Source organism: Coturnix japonica, chromosome 2 (assembly GCF_001577835.2).
Source record: "Coturnix japonica isolate 7356 chromosome 2, Coturnix japonica 2.1, whole genome shotgun sequence".
NCBI lineage: Eukaryota > Metazoa > Chordata > Aves > Galliformes > Phasianidae > Coturnix > Coturnix japonica.
The window spans coordinates 74,354,422-74,371,394 of record NC_029517.1 but is presented as its reverse complement, the minus strand read 5'-3'; the positions used below and the strand labels follow the sequence as shown (position 1 = coordinate 74,371,394).

Below are 16,973 nucleotides of genomic sequence, written 5' to 3'. Positions count from 1 at the left end.
GTTGAGATTTAAACTGTTTCAGGTCATAGGAGTTGAATTGTAAATGTCACTCCAGTAAGCAGAAGATCATAGTCAGGAGGTTGTGCCTACCAGTCAGAGATGAACCACTGTCATGGTTCAAGTTCAGCTGTTTGCCAGCCTTTTGAGTGAACCATGTCATGCTTATCTGCTGCAACCAATTGTACAACTTCTCCCTGGCAATTTTTCTAATCCAAAATAATTATCTTTTTCAGCTGAAACAAAGATATGCTTCAAATACTATCACGGTGTGAGTGGGGCACTACGAGCCACAACTCCAAGCATCACAGTGAAAAACAATGCAGCTCCCGTAAGTTATGCTAGCCTTTTTTCTTTTTTTTTTTCTGTTTATTTTCCCTATCATCACTGTTCTGTGCCTTGCTTTCTTTGCCAACTTTGTATAATAATGTATGAAAATAAAACAGGATATTTGCTTTTAAGAGGAATGAGTATTCTTTCAGTTTAGATATGTATTTATAAGCCAGAAGAACTTAGATTCTGCTCTCAAACTGTCACAGATAACTTCTGTGATCTGGGGTCAGTCCCATGTCCTAGCTGTATCTCTTTTTCTTGTCTTCTGTCTACTGAGTACTGTGAGACTTGATTAAAATCTCTCAACTATTAGGGATCCTTGGATTGTAAGTACGATAAATGCTGAGAAAAGAAGTGCAGTTTTCTTAGGTGCGTTTTACAAAACCATGGCATGAATGTTTTCATGGCACTGTATCTGAGCCAACATCAATGACAAGAAGTGAGCATTGAGGCCCTGATCTATCGAAGTACTGAAAATCATTTTTGACAGGCTGAGGCTTCATTGAGAGCAATTTTGATTTGCTAGAGCTTAGCAAAGCTCTGTATCTCACTTGGCTCTAAGAAGTTGCATACCTTGTCTTGTTTTTGAAAATTCAGTGACCCTGGGAGTGGGCATTTTTTAAAAGAGAGACTTGCTGAATGCCAGAGATTATCTGGCCTTGTTGACAGACTTTGCCTGCTAGACTTATCTTTGAAGAGACCTGAATGAACTAAGGAATTCTAGTCCAACTAGCATTAGAGAAGGATGAGTCTTGATGTTGTTTACTTTGGAAGTTGAGCTAAGGAAAGGTCAGTCTTACGCATGGTTGTATGTAGGTTTCAGTGAACATTCCTGAAGCTTAACTTCTAAAAGTTTTGGGGGTGTTTTTTTCTGTTGTTGATTTGTTGGTATGGATTTATTTGGTGTTGTGTTGTGGGTTTTTTTGGAATGGTCCCAAGTTAATAACTCTAGAAAGGCCGAAAAGTCTTACATGCTATATATTGACTGTCTGATTGCATCTGGGTTGGAAAGGATTACGTTTTTTTCTCCCTTGATGCATGTAGAGACTTTTTGTTGTTTACCTTCTTTTGATGCAAACAACAGCTGGAAACTGTATGCTCAGTAGCGGTTGATGTGTCTGGTAGTAATGAAAGGCACTTGTGTATTGATACACCTTCCTCACATGCTCAAAATGAGTCCATTCACCACTTCTGGATCCTGGGGAATTCTTTTCAGCTGTGGTCAGAGGAACATCATGACATTCCCTTGGACATCTTCATTTTATGGGATGCTGAAAAGCACTTTATAGTCTGCAGCATGTAGTGTTTTGTTGACTCAGACCTTGCCATTTATTTCTTGATTGCCATCAGTTCATGGGGGACTGTCTATGTCACTGATTCAGTCCAAGTCTTCTCTGAAACCCAGCCAGCCAACCAAAGCAGTGAATACCAGTAGGCTGAGAGGTTAGGATATTTATTTTTCATTATTCGCATCTATTTCTCAGACCTGAGTTTAAACTATGTAAGTTGATTTGTCCGGTTTAGTGTGGAAGGGTTAATGTTTCTTTATTAACTATTGACAGTATGTTTAAGTTAGTAGAAGAATGTCAGACAACCTGCACTTTGTGCTAAGATACATAATCTTCCCAACTTCTTCAGTTGAGGTCATTGCTCATATATGTGAAATAAAATGAAACAGACATTCACTTTCAGCTGAAGAGGTTTTGTGTTTAAAAGAAGATTACAGTTTAGTAAAATACTTCACAGAGATCAAATGAAAAATGAAACACTAGTTATGGTCTTCAGCTAAGTATGCTGTATATGACTGAAAAAACAAAATGCAGTGCTAAGTAGTGTCACATTACTGTTCTATGTGAGGGTCAAACCATTGTCCTTGGGAGTAGCATTCTTTTCACATCTTTCTCTGATATTTTTTGCCTTTCTGGGTTGCAGGCTAGTCTGGCTTTGTCGGTTGTCTTTGCAGATCAGAGAGGCCAGCAGTGTTGTAGATGCATCATTGATTTCTCTGTTGTTTTCTTTCCGTTGTTCGCTGAATGACATAAATAATTGGTGCATTGTAAGGCAAATATGAAGCAGTGAAAAAAAAAAAAAGAAGAAAGGAATAGTAACCAAGATTATGCAGTGTTAACCTGGGTGACCCTGCTCTACGAGCACAAGAGAAAAATTCAAGCCAAGATGTGAAAAGTCGGGTATGACTGAACAGAAAAATAATGGGCTGATTCTTGCATGTGTGAAGACTTTTAGTTAAGCATGGTCTTTCAGTCTCCAGTCCCAGCTGACTGTCATCATCTGGCTCTTTGCAGTGCGTGTGTAGCCCTCATTACTAAAGTATCTGAAAGTTTGACAGCATTCTACACCATTCAAAAATGCTGTTATCCTCACTGAATAGATGAGGAAAAGAAAGGATTTGCTCAGCCCTACCTTTTTTCTGGGCTTTCATGTGCCTTTGCATAGGCTGACAGTGGGACTGAAATACTGGTGATTATACTTGGTGAGTGCCTGTATGTGGTTGCACTTCTTTTGACTATGATTTCACTAATAGCACAGGTTAAAGAAATCACAAAATGACCTGCCCTATCTGTTTTAAAATACACTTTTTCCAAATAATGGCTTGGGGAAATTATCAGAAAGTTCTTTTCCTTAAGAAGTAGCAACTCTTCTGGTTTGTACTTGACTATGCTCATTCACCACCTGCTAGACAGCACAGAATAGCTTTCCTTATCCCTGTCACTGAGCCCCTCCCCATCTCTTTGCAGTCACTCCACAGGAAAGTATACTGAGGGGCAGCTAATTCTCTTCTGTTTTTTGAATTGATAAGCTAAGCGTGGCTGAGCAGCGAGGTGATAGATTGCTTTATTTCTTGTGTTCCTCAGTATGATCAGCTAAGTGCTGACTGCATAGTGCCATGCACATAGCTTGTCTGAGGGCCTGAGGCTCCTTACACTAGTGAGATCTGACATTCTGGACCCTCTGTGATCAAACTGGATGCATCACATCCCTCAGTTGTTTTCATTGCTCCAGTGGTTCTGAGCACTGCCCTGGGATTCCACGCATGGCATTTCTCACATCACCAGTCGAAGCCTTGCTTCTCAAGCTGGCATGGCCTAGCTGCAGAGCAGGGACTTCAGATCCTGGAACAGGTTCTTACGCATATTTTCAGCTCAAAGAGGGAATCCTCTGGTCTGTGCCTGAAAACTTACCCTGTGCAATCAGTGTGAGTTTTACCAGTGACTATGGGACCTTAGAGTTTTGTCAGAAATAGAAGCTTTGTAGGGAGAAAATCTCATAGAGATCCTTCTGTGAGTATAGACACTGAAGGATTTTTTAAAGCCCATTGCCTAGAAGGGGGTAAGTTTTTACCAATGTAGTAATGGCATCACAAATTCACCCTGAAACTCAGCTTTCACTAGAGGGGCAGAGGGAGCAAGACTTTATATGCTTGCCAAAAACAAACCTCATTTGGCATAGCTTGTGAAAAAGATCAGGAGCAGGTGTCCTGAGAAAAGCAGCATGTAGGAACAGGTGACGTTCTGGGGTCAGCACTTTCCCTGCTACCACAGACTCATCTGCATCTGCAGCCACCCAGGCAGGTTCTGTTTGAGTCTGCAGGTGCAAGGCACCTACCATGATTCTGGCAGCAGCTGGCAGGGTGGCCACCTGCTGTGCATCCAATCCTGCCAGTGAGCCTTGCAGGCAGAAAAACCAGCAGGATCCTAACACCATAATATAAAACCATCAAAAAATCCCACACTGTCTGTGCTTAGTTGCAACTAAAATGACAAAAGAAGTTGGAAACAGTTATGCTGGGGGCCAGAAGTGGTTGCCATTCTTGTTCATATGCTGCTGAGGCAGTATTTAACAGACAGTTAAAAGGAAAGTTGCTTTCAAAGGGGGAAGAAAAAAAAAAACCAAAACATTGCCATTAGCTGGATATCTTTGTATAGCACCAGTGATGTTTTAGGCTGAGTAGCATCTCACCTTCCTTATATTATGAATGTTCTGCTCCATTTGAATTTATCTCCTTACACTCTAACCCAGTTATCTGAACTGCTTGCCTGCTGACTAGGATGCCCTGCAGTTCATTTGTCAGTGAAAAGTCCTGTCACATTTTATCACTTATGAATCATCAAGCTTAAATATCTGAGAACCATGAGCTGTATGCTTTGACCAGTTTGGACACAGTGAAAGCTAAATGTGAATTTAGGACAATGTAATCATGGCAGAAAGGAACAACTTGGACAAGTGACATCCATAAAGCAGGTTTGTACATGTTAGTTTGTACTTGTAAAGCATAAGCATTACTATGGTATGGGTGAGCCAAACAGCTTCCTTAGTAGAAAAGAATATTTTTATGGCATCTGGAACATTCTTGTATTTGCTTCTCTTCTGTTACTTACAATGCAACCTTGAATTCATCTTTACATCAGATATTGTTGTAGAAAAACAAGTTACAGCAATTAATTCTAGCAATAGGAAAGATACATCTTGCTATGGGGGGGAATCTGTTATTACGAAAATGATTTAACCTGAGCACAGCTCTTTTGGTGTAAAATAAGGCAGGCACAAGAGCAGTATACTGAATGAAAAGGACAATCTTTTCCCCTAAGAGTTTATCACCTAAAAAGATAAATTGGAGACATCACAATTAAAAGACAATAAGTGGAGAATTGATGTTTTAGCCTCAGGACAAATGTCTTCGCAAAACTGGAAATGCTCTCTAGCTGTATTAGATGCAAATAATCACAGCTGATCAAATCTCTGGAGCTTTCTTGCCACCATTTTTGTCTCATAGATCATGATGCCTCTCATCAAATACACTTAGCATCACGGGGAAAGCTTTGTAAATTGAAGCTAATAATTGGAACAGACCTTCTCTGTGTTGTACTTATGTGGAAATGCTGCCTCAGCTGGGCATAGCAAATTGATTGATTATGAAGTGTTCTGCCTTATTTTCACAGATGTGTTACAAGCCAATATTTTATAATAGTGTACATGTAAGAGCAGCTACCTTTCTCTTCTTTCCAAAGACTGGATTTAAAATCTCAGCTGTGTGTTCTTTTTCACTTCATGCCTTATTCTGTGATAGGTGAATTTTAAGATCACTTGTGTTTCTGGCGCTTCATTACATCTAATAATTCCAACAGTTTGATTTTGAGAGTTTAAGAATAATTATACTTTAAGAAACAGGAGAGGTATCAGCAACTTATAGAGGCTACTGCACTGCTCAGCAGTTACAGTTTATAAACAAAACAAAATATTATGGAAAACAAAATCAGGCTGCTGATCTTTTGTTTGTAAATCCTAATTATTGGTGATTAATCAGCAAGGAATGAAAGCTAGGTGTCTTTAACAAGTGTGAGTTGTGTCAATTCTGGGACCAGGAGCATCATTTCTGGAGGTTTGGGGTCTGGTTAGGTGACTCAGTACTTGTCAGGAATTAACAAAAAAGTCCTCTTCCATTACCTTGAGTTATGAAGTAGCCAGAGGCACTCCCAGTTGCAGCTGCCTTTTAATGCAAGGTGAGGAGTAGCACTTTGTTCAGTATATCCCTGTATACAACTCTTGATTTCCTGTAAAGGAGATGGAGTCAATCAGAAACAAAAAATTAAAGGCAAAGCAACAGAGGGAATGATTGGAACTGGCAATACTTGCTCACATGGAATGCAGAGTAGATTACAGAAATGAAAAACAAAGGTCTCTCTGCCAAGGTAGTCTCTTTGCATTGTAAAGGAGGGTCTGACAGAGTATGTAAGCTAAGAAAAAACTATTGTAAGAGAATACATTCTATTGATTGTAGAAGTTGAATAATACTGAAAAAAACCTCATCCATAAACTGTGGGAAGGTTATTTGCATATGCTTCTGATCTGTTGAAAGTATCTGCACATTTTTGTTTTCTTCTGATGTTTTTGTATTCACAGTTCTAGCAATGCTGAGCACACTCCTCCCACCTCATGTGTTCATACATTGTCACTGTTGTAGGCTGACACTAAATATGTAATACAGCATGAGAACATAAGTCTTTGGATTTAAAGAAATAAAATTTACTGCGAAGTTACTTAAGCAATTTAACAGGAAGCTGTATGTGTCATTGGTTTTCTGTAAATACACAGGGAGCAACTTCATCACAATTTCATGGTGTCTGGAGTTAAGTAGCTGTAATGGCTCATGAGAAGTAACTGAAAGTATATTAGCGTCTCTTAGAAAGGAACAGGAAAGATTTTACTGTGCATACGGGAAATATTAGCACTTTCATGTTACATGGCCCTATTTATGCTCAGTTTATACTTGTCTTGAATGGTTCTCAAGAGCTGATGGTAAAAAAAGAGAGTGTACAGTTGGAATAATACAAGGGTATAGTTGTAATTAGAGTAAATATATAGCCAGAGGATATCTAAGCAAAGACTCACCAATGCTGAGGCTTTCAGTCAAGATGGATGCTTGCCTATGTTGAGGCTCACCACAAAAAACTCCAAAAAGAAGCAATCTCCAGAAAAAGATGCTACCTTAGTACATTTAAGGGTGGTCAGCCCTTAAATGGGATCTAGGAGAGCCAATCTCCACCCCTTCCAGGAGCACAGCTGAATTACCTTCACTTGTGCTCCCACAGCTGACTCATTGCTTGCCTCGGGTGGTTAATTAGAGGCTCAGGCTGTGATCAACCGTTTCCCTTACAGAGAGCAAGGAGATGGTTAGGAACAGTCCAGACAGATTTTCATTTGTAGTCTATTGTTGTCAAGACTTCATATTGTAGTATCTACCTAAATCTGTACTTGAGGATTGGGTACCAGGGTGCAGAACACCAAAGTGATATGATAGCTGTTACATGAAGCAATGGTTCATTAACAGGTGTTTGGAGAACAGATTTTCCAGGCAGAATTTGAATTCCTTTGATACAAATAGAATTATTTTTAGTGTGAGAACAACCCTCAACACATTTATTACAGTTGAAAAATGTCATGAATTCTTTCCTTCCCTTCTGTTTTATTTCATTATAAAACCATGGTAGTGTTTTACAGCCTGATCTAGCAATGCTCTGTTATGTTCTAGCATACTTAATCACAAGAGCAGCCTTCTAATAGTTGCACAGTTGAGCCTGTAGTTCAATGTAATTACATTTTTGGTTATGATTTTCTATATCCTAATTAGCACTGATTAAGAAAACTCATTTGCACTGAGGCCTCTTCTGAGTACTTTTCAATAATACTGGCTTTTATGGTCCTGATTCATTAAAGGTGTGGAGCAAATGCTGAAATTTCATTGCTTTTACAGGAGAAGTTTAGGATTTTTTCTTCCAAATTAGCAGAGTCTTTAGAAACAAAATAGAATAAGCAAGTACAATCACTTCAAACTCTATTTGAATTAGGACACATTTCAGATATGTCAGTAGCTAAACAAGTGATAAGTGATGCAGTTCTGAGTGCCTTGTGGCTTTTTCCCTTTTATCTTGATATCAACTTCTTCAGCTCAGTGTGGTTCAAACCATTATTACCACTAGTTTATGTTATCATAGACTGACACCACTTATGAGAGAGGTATGTGCTCAGGTGTTATTGCTTAACAATGACAAACTGAGCAGAAGAAGAACAAACAATAATATTATTTGCGATCATCAGCATTGATTTCCTGAGCAGCAACCTGTAAATCACAACATGAAAGTTTGACCTTTTTTATTGTTCTGAGGCAGGAGGAATATCTGCTTTCAAGCACATTTATATATTTAAAATTTTGTATTCTTTCTAATTTCCTGATCTCTTCATATGAAAGATGAGGCATAGTGTATTGGATCTCTGCAGTTAAAGATTGAAGTTTCAAACACAAGCAACAAACACAACTTTGGTGCCAGAAATCAGAAAGATTTTGAAAGACAGGGGAAATGGGCCCAAGATACCCTGTGGTGCTTTTTCTGCATTTATAATAATAATAATAAATCATTTGCATATAGCATGAGTATATCCAAGGATTCTTCAGAGTATCAAACACTGTGTGCCAAGACAAACAAGGCAGTTCAGGTGCCTGCCCTGTGCAGTGCACTGAAGTATAACTGAGTGATCAGAAGTGGAAGTTGCAGGGGTACCTTGTGGTACCATCCTTGTGCACCTGGTAACTTTAAAATCTGTTTTATTTCGCACTTCTGGCACTGCCCTGGTTTTAAACAGGGAAGAGCTTGCTTAAGAGAACTAATATCTGTTAAATTAATTAAATTAATTATTAAGCAAAATGAGTTTTTCCTACTGTGCTACTCTGAATATGAGGTTGTGCAGGAATGTGGAGGAAAGCGGGGGCAGAACAGAAGGCAGGGTTAAAGACACCACTTGTTTGTCTGCATTAAAACATTGTCAACTTCTTGCACTGTTGTGGACCACAGTTAAGTAGCACTGATTGTGGAGCTTGTGATCCATCCCTCAGTATCACTGGCCACAGCATATAAAATAATAAAATTTTTTTTAAAAAGCCGCTTCAACCTTACTGAGTATGGTCCTTTATGAACTTCTAAATGTGGACACAGAGTGGTTTAATTAGCAGACTTACAGTACAGCACAGAGCTGTACTGAAGATATTAAAAGCTTGATGGTTGGTGAACTGGAGTGATTTTATTTCAGCAGCACCAAGAAGGTCATTACACAAACCATTGCTTAGTTAATGGGTTCAATACGTGTCTGGTGTCTCCTCGCCACTTACTTTCCAGTATCTTTTGTTATGGTCACATGATAGCCATAGTAATTGTCTGCATGTCTTATTACTTCCTTCTGTTATTATGTCTTATTACTTCTTTAATTCATCTGTCATATTTAATCATTTTACATTCAAAAGTCTTTTGCATCTGGTATGCAGCAAATGTTTCATGAAGCTGTGGTACCCAGATTTCTGTTTTTAACTCAGCTGTTATCAGAAGTTGGAATGTGTAAAAGTTGTGTCCTCCAAATGTCTTTGCCATAACATCCCATCATAGTCATTTTTTGGGATGAATACAACCCCTATTTTCTTTATCTTTCAGATTAGTCATTGTTGTTATATATGAGGAGCAAGAGAGATAGAGCTAGATTTGTGCAGTCTTAAGGAGTCTTACATGGGGTATTGGTGGTGCCTTTAACTACACAATGGGAATCTGTAGGGAAGCAGGAGGCATGCTCTTCCCATTGAGCATGGTGAAAACACAGCAGGCAATATGCACAAATTGCAACAAGGGAAATTCTTATTAAATTTCTGGAATACTTCTTCCTTGTGAGAGGAGTTATCCATCAGGACAGATTGCCTAAGAAGTTTGTAGGATCAGACCAAAACTGGACAGGGCCCTGACCAGCCTCTAGATTGATCCTGATTTTAACTTAAAGGTTGGACCAGATGACTTCAGGAAGTCCCTTCTAACATGAGTTAATCTGTGACAGTTTGATTACAATAAGTTTTCCCACACTTCACTGCAGAAAGCTGTTGACTCTTTAAAGCTTGCTGCTATACAAAGCAGTAAGCTAAGGAAAACAAAATAGTGGCTACTCAGCTGCAGTAATCAAATATGAAAAGGAAGGCAATTAGAAAAGAGAAGACCATGAGTTTACTGAAACAGTATAGTCACTTTCCACTGGGTCAGATGTATCACCCAAAACACTGAGCTTGAATGAGGCTACATTAAGAAACTGTAGATACTGTAAAAGAATGAGTTTTTGGTTTTTTTTGCTTTTAAGCTTTATTCTTTCTGTACCATCGTGGGTAAAAAAAAGAAATGCTCTATGGGGTGCAATGTTTTATTAGTAATTCAGCAAGACTGAGGGACATTTGAAGTAGCAAAGATACTTCTCTTCTTATTAAATCTCTGTAGTCATTTCTATTTTGCCTAAAGTAGTATCCAAGGCTGAAAGTAAAAAGTCTATAATTCACTTATGAAAATAATGGTATTCACAGTGAATTGCTATTTGGGGCATTCATTCAGAAGAATGGGCATTGTCCACTGCATTGCTGCTTTTTTATGGCTTGAAGGATGATTAACCAGAGTCCCCATCCAGACTCCTTGATAGCAAGACTATTTCCTCAAATATAGCTCAACTGAATGATATAGGTGTCTCCCACACACGTGAGCATTACTCTTCTATGTTGTTGTCCCAGCCAAACTACATCAGAAGTGCAACAAGTTTCTAAAGCTTGCCTTGAAGCAACAAACTGCACTCTAACATTGTTTTCCATCTTGTAAAGACATCATGGATGCATTGTATTTTAGGGTATTTCCGCCATATATGCCTTCAAAAAGAAAAGGTGTTAGTGACATGTTTTTAGTTCACAGTAAAATAGAAAACTTTCTTGAGATTTCTACAGTTAAAGGTGCAAATTTTTTGCTGAATTATGGGATTGAAACAGTGCTTACTGGTCTTGTTTTGCTTATAAATGATGAAGCTCCCAGTGCTGTAGAGGCTATATTAGCTGTTCTTTGGAGGTTGTTATATGCAGTTATTTGCTGTAAGGGTGCTTAAGCACATTAATACTCTGTGTACAGACCTGTTAAGTTTACAGGCGTGATCCTGTTGTGCATTAGGCTGCTACCTGATGTTAATCTGATCTTAAACCCAGATTTTCTTAATTTTTTGTTCGTTTTTTGTTGTTTTGTTTTGGTTGTGGATAATGGTAGCTATTGGGAACACCAAGTTATTTAGCAACTTCAAGGAACCTTCTTCCCAGCTAACTAGAGCAGAGGTAAGGACAGTGGGAAAGAACCCTGTGTTTCTGTAGAAGAACATTTTTCACAGTAGGGTGTAAACTACTGGCATTCTTTGGACTGCTATAAACTTGCTGAGAGACTTGTTAGTGCTTAAAGGCCCTCTGATGTCAGATAGCACAGAGAGCCAAAATGGGTGCTTGGTGAGTTATGTTGCAGAAAGCTCATCTCAAAAAGTTTGCTACATACCATGAAAAAATTACAGTCACTTAGATGTAATCCAGTGTTCAACCCAGAAAGCACATATTAAATCCTATCTCACATGCTCATACAACTGTCCAAATATTTGAAAATCTAAGAATTTATTTAAATGGAATTTCAAAGACTGTAGGAAGATCAAAGTCTCTAATCAAAGCTTTTCCACTACTGCCAAAGGATAGCTGACATTTTTTAGGCAGAAATGTTAAAACAATGAAAAATGGGAATCTAATAAAATTTAGGAAGAAAAAGATAATGGACTCTGTGAAAGGTTCAGATTTGTTGCCTCAGTCCATGATTTTGTTTTAATTGAAAGTGGTTGCTCATAACATCCCTCTTTTAGCTTCTTGTTATGTTAGAACAGCTTTCTACTGACATGGGAAGTATGAAGTATATTCATGCCAGTTTGGAGACACTGACTGTCCTTTTGGCATAAACATTTTGATAATTGCCTTCTAGAGGACTTTGCATTAATACTGATAGCACTAAACAGCAACTTTGTCCTGTAACTTAGTTTAACTTCCAGGGTTCATTATCTAGAATCTGCTGAAAGGATTTGTAGCACTTTAAATGAAAAAAGAAAGAAAGAAAGAAAGAAAGAAAGAAAGAAAGAAAGAAAGAAAGAAAGAAAGAAAGAAAGAAAGAAAGAAAGAAAGAAAGAAAGAACAGAAAGAAGAAAGAAGAAAGAAAGGAAGGAAAGGAAGAAAGGAAGAAAGGAAGAAAGGAAAGAAAGGAAGAAGGAAGAAAGGAAGAGAAGAAAAATAGTAAGAAGATAAGATAAGTATTATATAGTAAAGAAAGAAAGAAAGAAAGAAGAAAGAAAAAAGAAAGTAAGAAAGAGAAAGAGAAAGAAGGGGAGACAGAGAGAAAAGAAAGACAGAAGAGAAGAAAGACAGACAAAGAGAGAAAGAGAGAAGAGAAAAGAAAGAGGGGAGAAAGAAAGAGAGAAAGAAAGGACAGAAAGAGAAAGAAAGAACAGAAAGAGGAAAGAGAAGAAAGCAAGAGAGAAGCAAGAGAGAAGAAAGGAAAGAAAAAGAGAAAGTGAGAAAGAAGAACGAGAGAAGAGAGAGAGAGAGAAAGTGAGAAAGAAAGAAAGAACGAGAGAGAGAAAGAGAGAAAGTGAGAAAGAAAGAACGAGAGAAAGTAGAGAAAGCAAGAGAGAATGCGAGAGAAAGCAAGAGCAGAATGATAGAAGCAAGAGAGATGATAGAAAAGAAAGAGCAGAAAAGAGAGAGAAAGTAGAGAAAGAAAGAAGAAAGAAAGAAAGAAAGAGGAGCAAAGAGAGAAAAGAAAGGAAAGAAAGAAAGAAAAGAAAGAAAGAAGAGAAGAAAGAAGAAAGAAAGAAAGAAAGAAAGAAAGAAAGAAAGAAGAAAGAAAGAAAGAAAGAAAGAAGGAGGAGAAAGAAGGAGACGAAAGAAGGAGAGAAAGAGAGAAAAAGCAAGAGAGAAAGAAAGAGAAAGTAAGAAAGAAAGAAAGAAAAAAGAGAAAGTGACAAAGAAAGAACGAAAGAGAGAGAGAGAGAAAGCAAGAAGCAAGAAGGAGAGAAAGCAAGAGAGAATGTTAGAAAGCAAGAGAGAATGATAGAAAGAAAGAAAGAGAAAGAGAGAAAGCAAGAGAGAAAGAAAGAAAGCAAGAGAGAACGATAGAAGCAAGAGAGAAAGCAAGAAGAGACAACAGAAAGCAAGGAAGGGGAAAAGGAAAGGAAGAAGAAGGAGGAATGTTAAAGCAGGAAAAGAAAGAAAGAAAAGAAAGAAAGAAAGAAGAAAGAAAGAAAGAAAGAAAGAAAGAAAGAAAGAAAGAAAGAAAAGAAAGAAGAAGAAAAGACAAGAACGAAAGAAAGAAAGGAAAAAAGAAAAGAAAGAACAAGAGAAGTAGACAAAAGAAAGAACAAAGAGAGAGGAGAGAGAAAGCAAGAGAGAAGGAGAGAAAGCAAGAGAGAATGATAGAAAGCAAGAGAGAATGATAGAAAGAAAGAGAGAAAGAGAGAAGCAAGAGAGAAGAAGCAGAGAGGAACGATAGAAAAGCAAGAGAGAAAGCAAGAGAGAAAGCAAGAAAGCAAGGAAGGAAGGAAGGAAGAAAGAAGGAAGGAATGAAAGCAGGAAAGAAAGAAAGAAAGAAAGAAAGAAAGAAAGAGAAAGCAAGAAGGAAGAAGAGAGAAAGAAAGAAAGAAAGAAAGAAAGAAAGAAAGAAAGAAAGAAAGAAAGAAAGAAAGAAAGAAAGAAAGAAAGAAAGAAAGAAAGAAAGAAAGTGTGAAAGAAAGTGTGAAAGCAAGAGAGAAAGAGAGAAAGCAAGAGAGAAAGAGAGAAAGAGAGAAAGAGAGAAATAAGAAAGAAAGAGAGAGAATGAAAGAGAGAAAGAGAGAAAGAAAGAGAGAAAAAGAGAGAAATAGGGAAAGAAAGAGAGGGAGAGAAAGAGAAAGAGAGAGAGAGAAAGAGGAGAGAGAGAGAGAAAGAGAGAGAGAGAAAGAAAGAGAAAGAGATTAAGAGAGAAAGAAAGAGAGAGAGAGAGAAAGAGAGGAAGAGAAAGAAAGAGAAAGAGAGAAAAAAAGAAAGAGAGAAAAAAAGAGATTGAAAGAGAAATAGAAAGAGAAAGAGAAAGGAAGGGAAGGGAAGGGAAGGGAAGGAGGGAAGGGAGGGAGGGAAGGGAGGGAGGGAGGGAGGAAAGGGGAGGAAGGAAATTCATTTACCTGCTTGCTTTCTTGCTAACTTCTGTAAAGGCTTCCAGGAGAGAAGGTTTTCAAATGAAAAACTTCACTCTCCTGGAAATAAAATAAATAATCAGTAAGCACTGCTGCAAGTTAGGACAAGAGCTGTCTGCTTTCAGATGGCAATTGCTAGATTTCCAGAATAGCAAATTCTCCCATTAATTAGGTGATAGCATTGAGGAGGCATTCCATTACAAGGCTGGAACAGGACTGACCACAACTGCTATACATGGAAGAAAGGCTATACATCTGTGTAGGCTCACAATCCTTTGGGGACACAAGGCAACTGCAGAGAAGCCAGCAGGGAGTTAGGCTCTGCTAATGGAGAAACTGGCTGCTTGTGATTTGCAGAATAATACTATGAAAATAACAGAAAAATACTATGGTGCCAGCGCAGTGGCTTAATGAGCTAACAGGATAAGTGGAATAAATTGCATTCAAGAACTGGATAAATCTATTAAGAGAGTGAGGGCTGTAGTTGAAGCACTGCCGCTAATTAGGACTAGATTTTCAAAGCAGTTCTTGGAATTATAGTCATAATTTTGTCAGTGACAGTCATGAAGCTCAGATCTCCTTTTGCTCCTCCCACAGCTCACCCCTCACATTGCATGGCACCCTGTGTACCTAAGGGGTAGTAGAAGTTGAGTGACAGAGGAAAAAAAGTACTTATGAACTCTGTGTTTAATTAATCAAGTTTTCTTCCTGAACCAATGCCAGTCAGCACTGGGAGAAAATAGGAATGTTCACACAAATCCACTAAAGACAATTTCCTTTATGGAGAGGATGGTAAAATGTGAAGCATGAATATGGGACAGTGCCTCATATTCATTTACTGTGGAAAGACAATTTTCACTTAGGAGATTGTCCTAATATTTACTGAAATCAAAGGGGTAACAATAAAAGCCAGCAGAGCTATGTTATGGGAAAGTGATTTTTCAAGAAAATCTTCTTATCACTTGTGCCATGTACACACTCGTTTTAAATAATAGCTCAAAGCTGATTTAAACTGACAATAGGAAAGCAGTGCAGATTGGAAACTGGTACTTTTCTCTGTGTCTCTCTGGGGAATTCTGGACCCATCTTATGTCTCAGATGAACTGAAAAATGCAAAATGATGAAAGAAGTCAGAACAAAGCATCAGCTTCTTTTCCTTATGACCATTGAATTTGGGCTATTACTCTTGCTTATTTTATTTTAAATATGAAGGCAAATTTAGTGTTCCTGAAAAGCAGAGAGCAGAGAACTGGAGCTTGAGGCAAGGAGAGGACAAGCAGTTACTGGTCAGTCCTGTCTTTTCACCCAACTCTGCAGCGCCATGTTCTTTGCTCTGACACATCTAGCACTATTTCTTTTTTCTCCTGCTGATGAATAGCTGGGGACTGAGCTGAGGCTATTTTTCACTTGTGATTTGAATCAAACACAGGTCACTAGCTTCTCTTCTTTGCAATGCTTTCATCTGTGCTTTTGATTGTCAGAACTGGTGCATAAAACCGAAGATATTTTGCTGCTTCACATTATAGTTTCTAGGTTTCTTTCTTGGTAGATCTCCATCTTCCATACAAGTTGAATAGTGCTGCTGAGAAGCATAAGCCCTTCTGTATAACTTGATAATTACTATAACTAATTTTTATTTTTTTTAACTCATTCTAGTAGGTAGAATGATCCAGTGTAGAGCCCTAAAAGTTTACAGTCTCAGGATTTAATCTATATTAGACACTACTACTATAATAATGCATGTTGTCAGTGTAAAGTATTCTAGATGCTAATCAGTATAGTTTAAAACTGGAATTTAATTGAATTGAGCATTAGGTCACATCGATATTGTTCATCATATATGAACTCAACATTAATACAAATAGCTAGTGCAGTGGTATTTCTAATGCCACTGCCTTTTCCAGTGTTTTAAATGTAAGAAATACTTGCCCATGTGAGAATAGTGATTATGGTCATTAAATGTTACCACTGTTTTGCAGCAGAAGCTGTGGCTACTCAAGTGCTGTAATTGTTAGCGAAGAGTACAATTTCTTAAACTAAATGTTTCTTCTATGTATGGTAAAAGAGAATTTGTTTGGCTTTGTTGAATTCCGTTGTCTATATTGTTCCATGGTCCTAGAATGCCCTTCTAGAGAGTAAAGCCTGTTAAAAAATAGTAAAACTAAGGCATAACTGTGTTTTTCTCTGCTGTGTTGTTGGAAAAGGACTACTTGCTTATATTTGCTATCTGTGTATGTATCTATGTGTGGTAGAAGAATGTAACAAAATCATATTCTGTTTCACGTCATCAGGACTTTTAAAATAATTAAGTTGGGCTGCACAAAGAGTAGCATAGAGAGCAGTGTTGAGTGTGATTTACTAGCATGTTGCACTGTTACAGGTCACTCTGCTGCGTAAAAGGACATTTGTCCTGCAACACCAGACAAACGTTTACAGCTTCTTCCATTCCTGCATACTCGTTTCACTCTTACCCAAAAATATTTTCCTCTTCATAGAGGGAAACTGAATAGAAGTACCTGAGGTTTACCCTGGAGCCACTTTACTTTCAGGAGCAAGACTATAGTTCTTGTTACTCCTCCATATATTCAAATAGGCTTGTGAAGGGTAAGGCACTTCAGAAGATACTTTAACTGTCAGTTTTTGTTTCTTAGCTTCAGTTTAGACAATTTTCTAGGTATGTGCTTAGGGTTTTGCCTCAGTAACAGTTGAGGTACTGTCATAATGTAGGATTTCTCAAGTTGTTTGTTGTATGTTTGTTTTGTTTTTTTTTCATAACCGTGGCTAAACAGAGAGGGATTTTCGGGGACTCTTTTTGGCAATGTGAAGCCTGCCTCCTTTCTCATTCAGGGTTACGTAACTTCCCTGCAGCGTTCGCAGGAACTATGCACAAGGAAAAGTGATGCTGGGACAACACGACATTATTTTTAGCTTTCAGTCATTTACTTCTGTCTTCTTTTTTCTCTCTTCTCAGATAATGAAAAGAACTACAATGTGTGGACTTTTTTTCCTGAGTTCAGCAAGTCATGAGAAACTTTGACATGGCC

At 38.1% G+C, this 16,973-nt stretch overlaps 1 protein-coding gene and 1 long non-coding RNA gene across 18 annotated transcripts in view; one reads left to right on the top strand and one right to left on the bottom strand.

Moving 5' to 3' along the window:
- Positions 1 to 6,937, bottom strand: part of LOC107309817 — a 29,575-nt gene extending 22,638 nt beyond the window's left edge. Inside the window, exons 1-2 of one of the 2 annotated variants that reach the window (XR_001553340.2) lie at positions 5,794 to 6,937; positions 2,000 to 2,359 (exon numbers count right to left, since the gene is read on the bottom strand). This is a non-coding gene — a long non-coding RNA (uncharacterized LOC107309817). Of the gene's footprint in view, positions 1 to 1,999; positions 2,360 to 5,793 lie in introns of those variants that run through there. The other variant, XR_004306360.1, reaches the window with a different exon arrangement.
- HECW1 (HECT, C2 and WW domain containing E3 ubiquitin protein ligase 1) overlaps positions 1 to 16,973 on the top strand; it is a 203,647-nt gene that overhangs the window by 103,026 nt on the left and 83,648 nt on the right. For all 16 annotated transcript variants that reach the window (XR_004306356.1, XR_004306357.1, XM_032443004.1 and 13 more), the window contains one exon: positions 234 to 328. Coding sequence is in view for 14 of the 16 variants with exons in the window: in XM_032443004.1 (XP_032298895.1) it covers positions 234 to 328 (95 nt within the window). In the remaining 2 variants the exon portion in view is untranslated. The remainder of the gene's footprint in view (positions 1 to 233; positions 329 to 16,973) is intronic.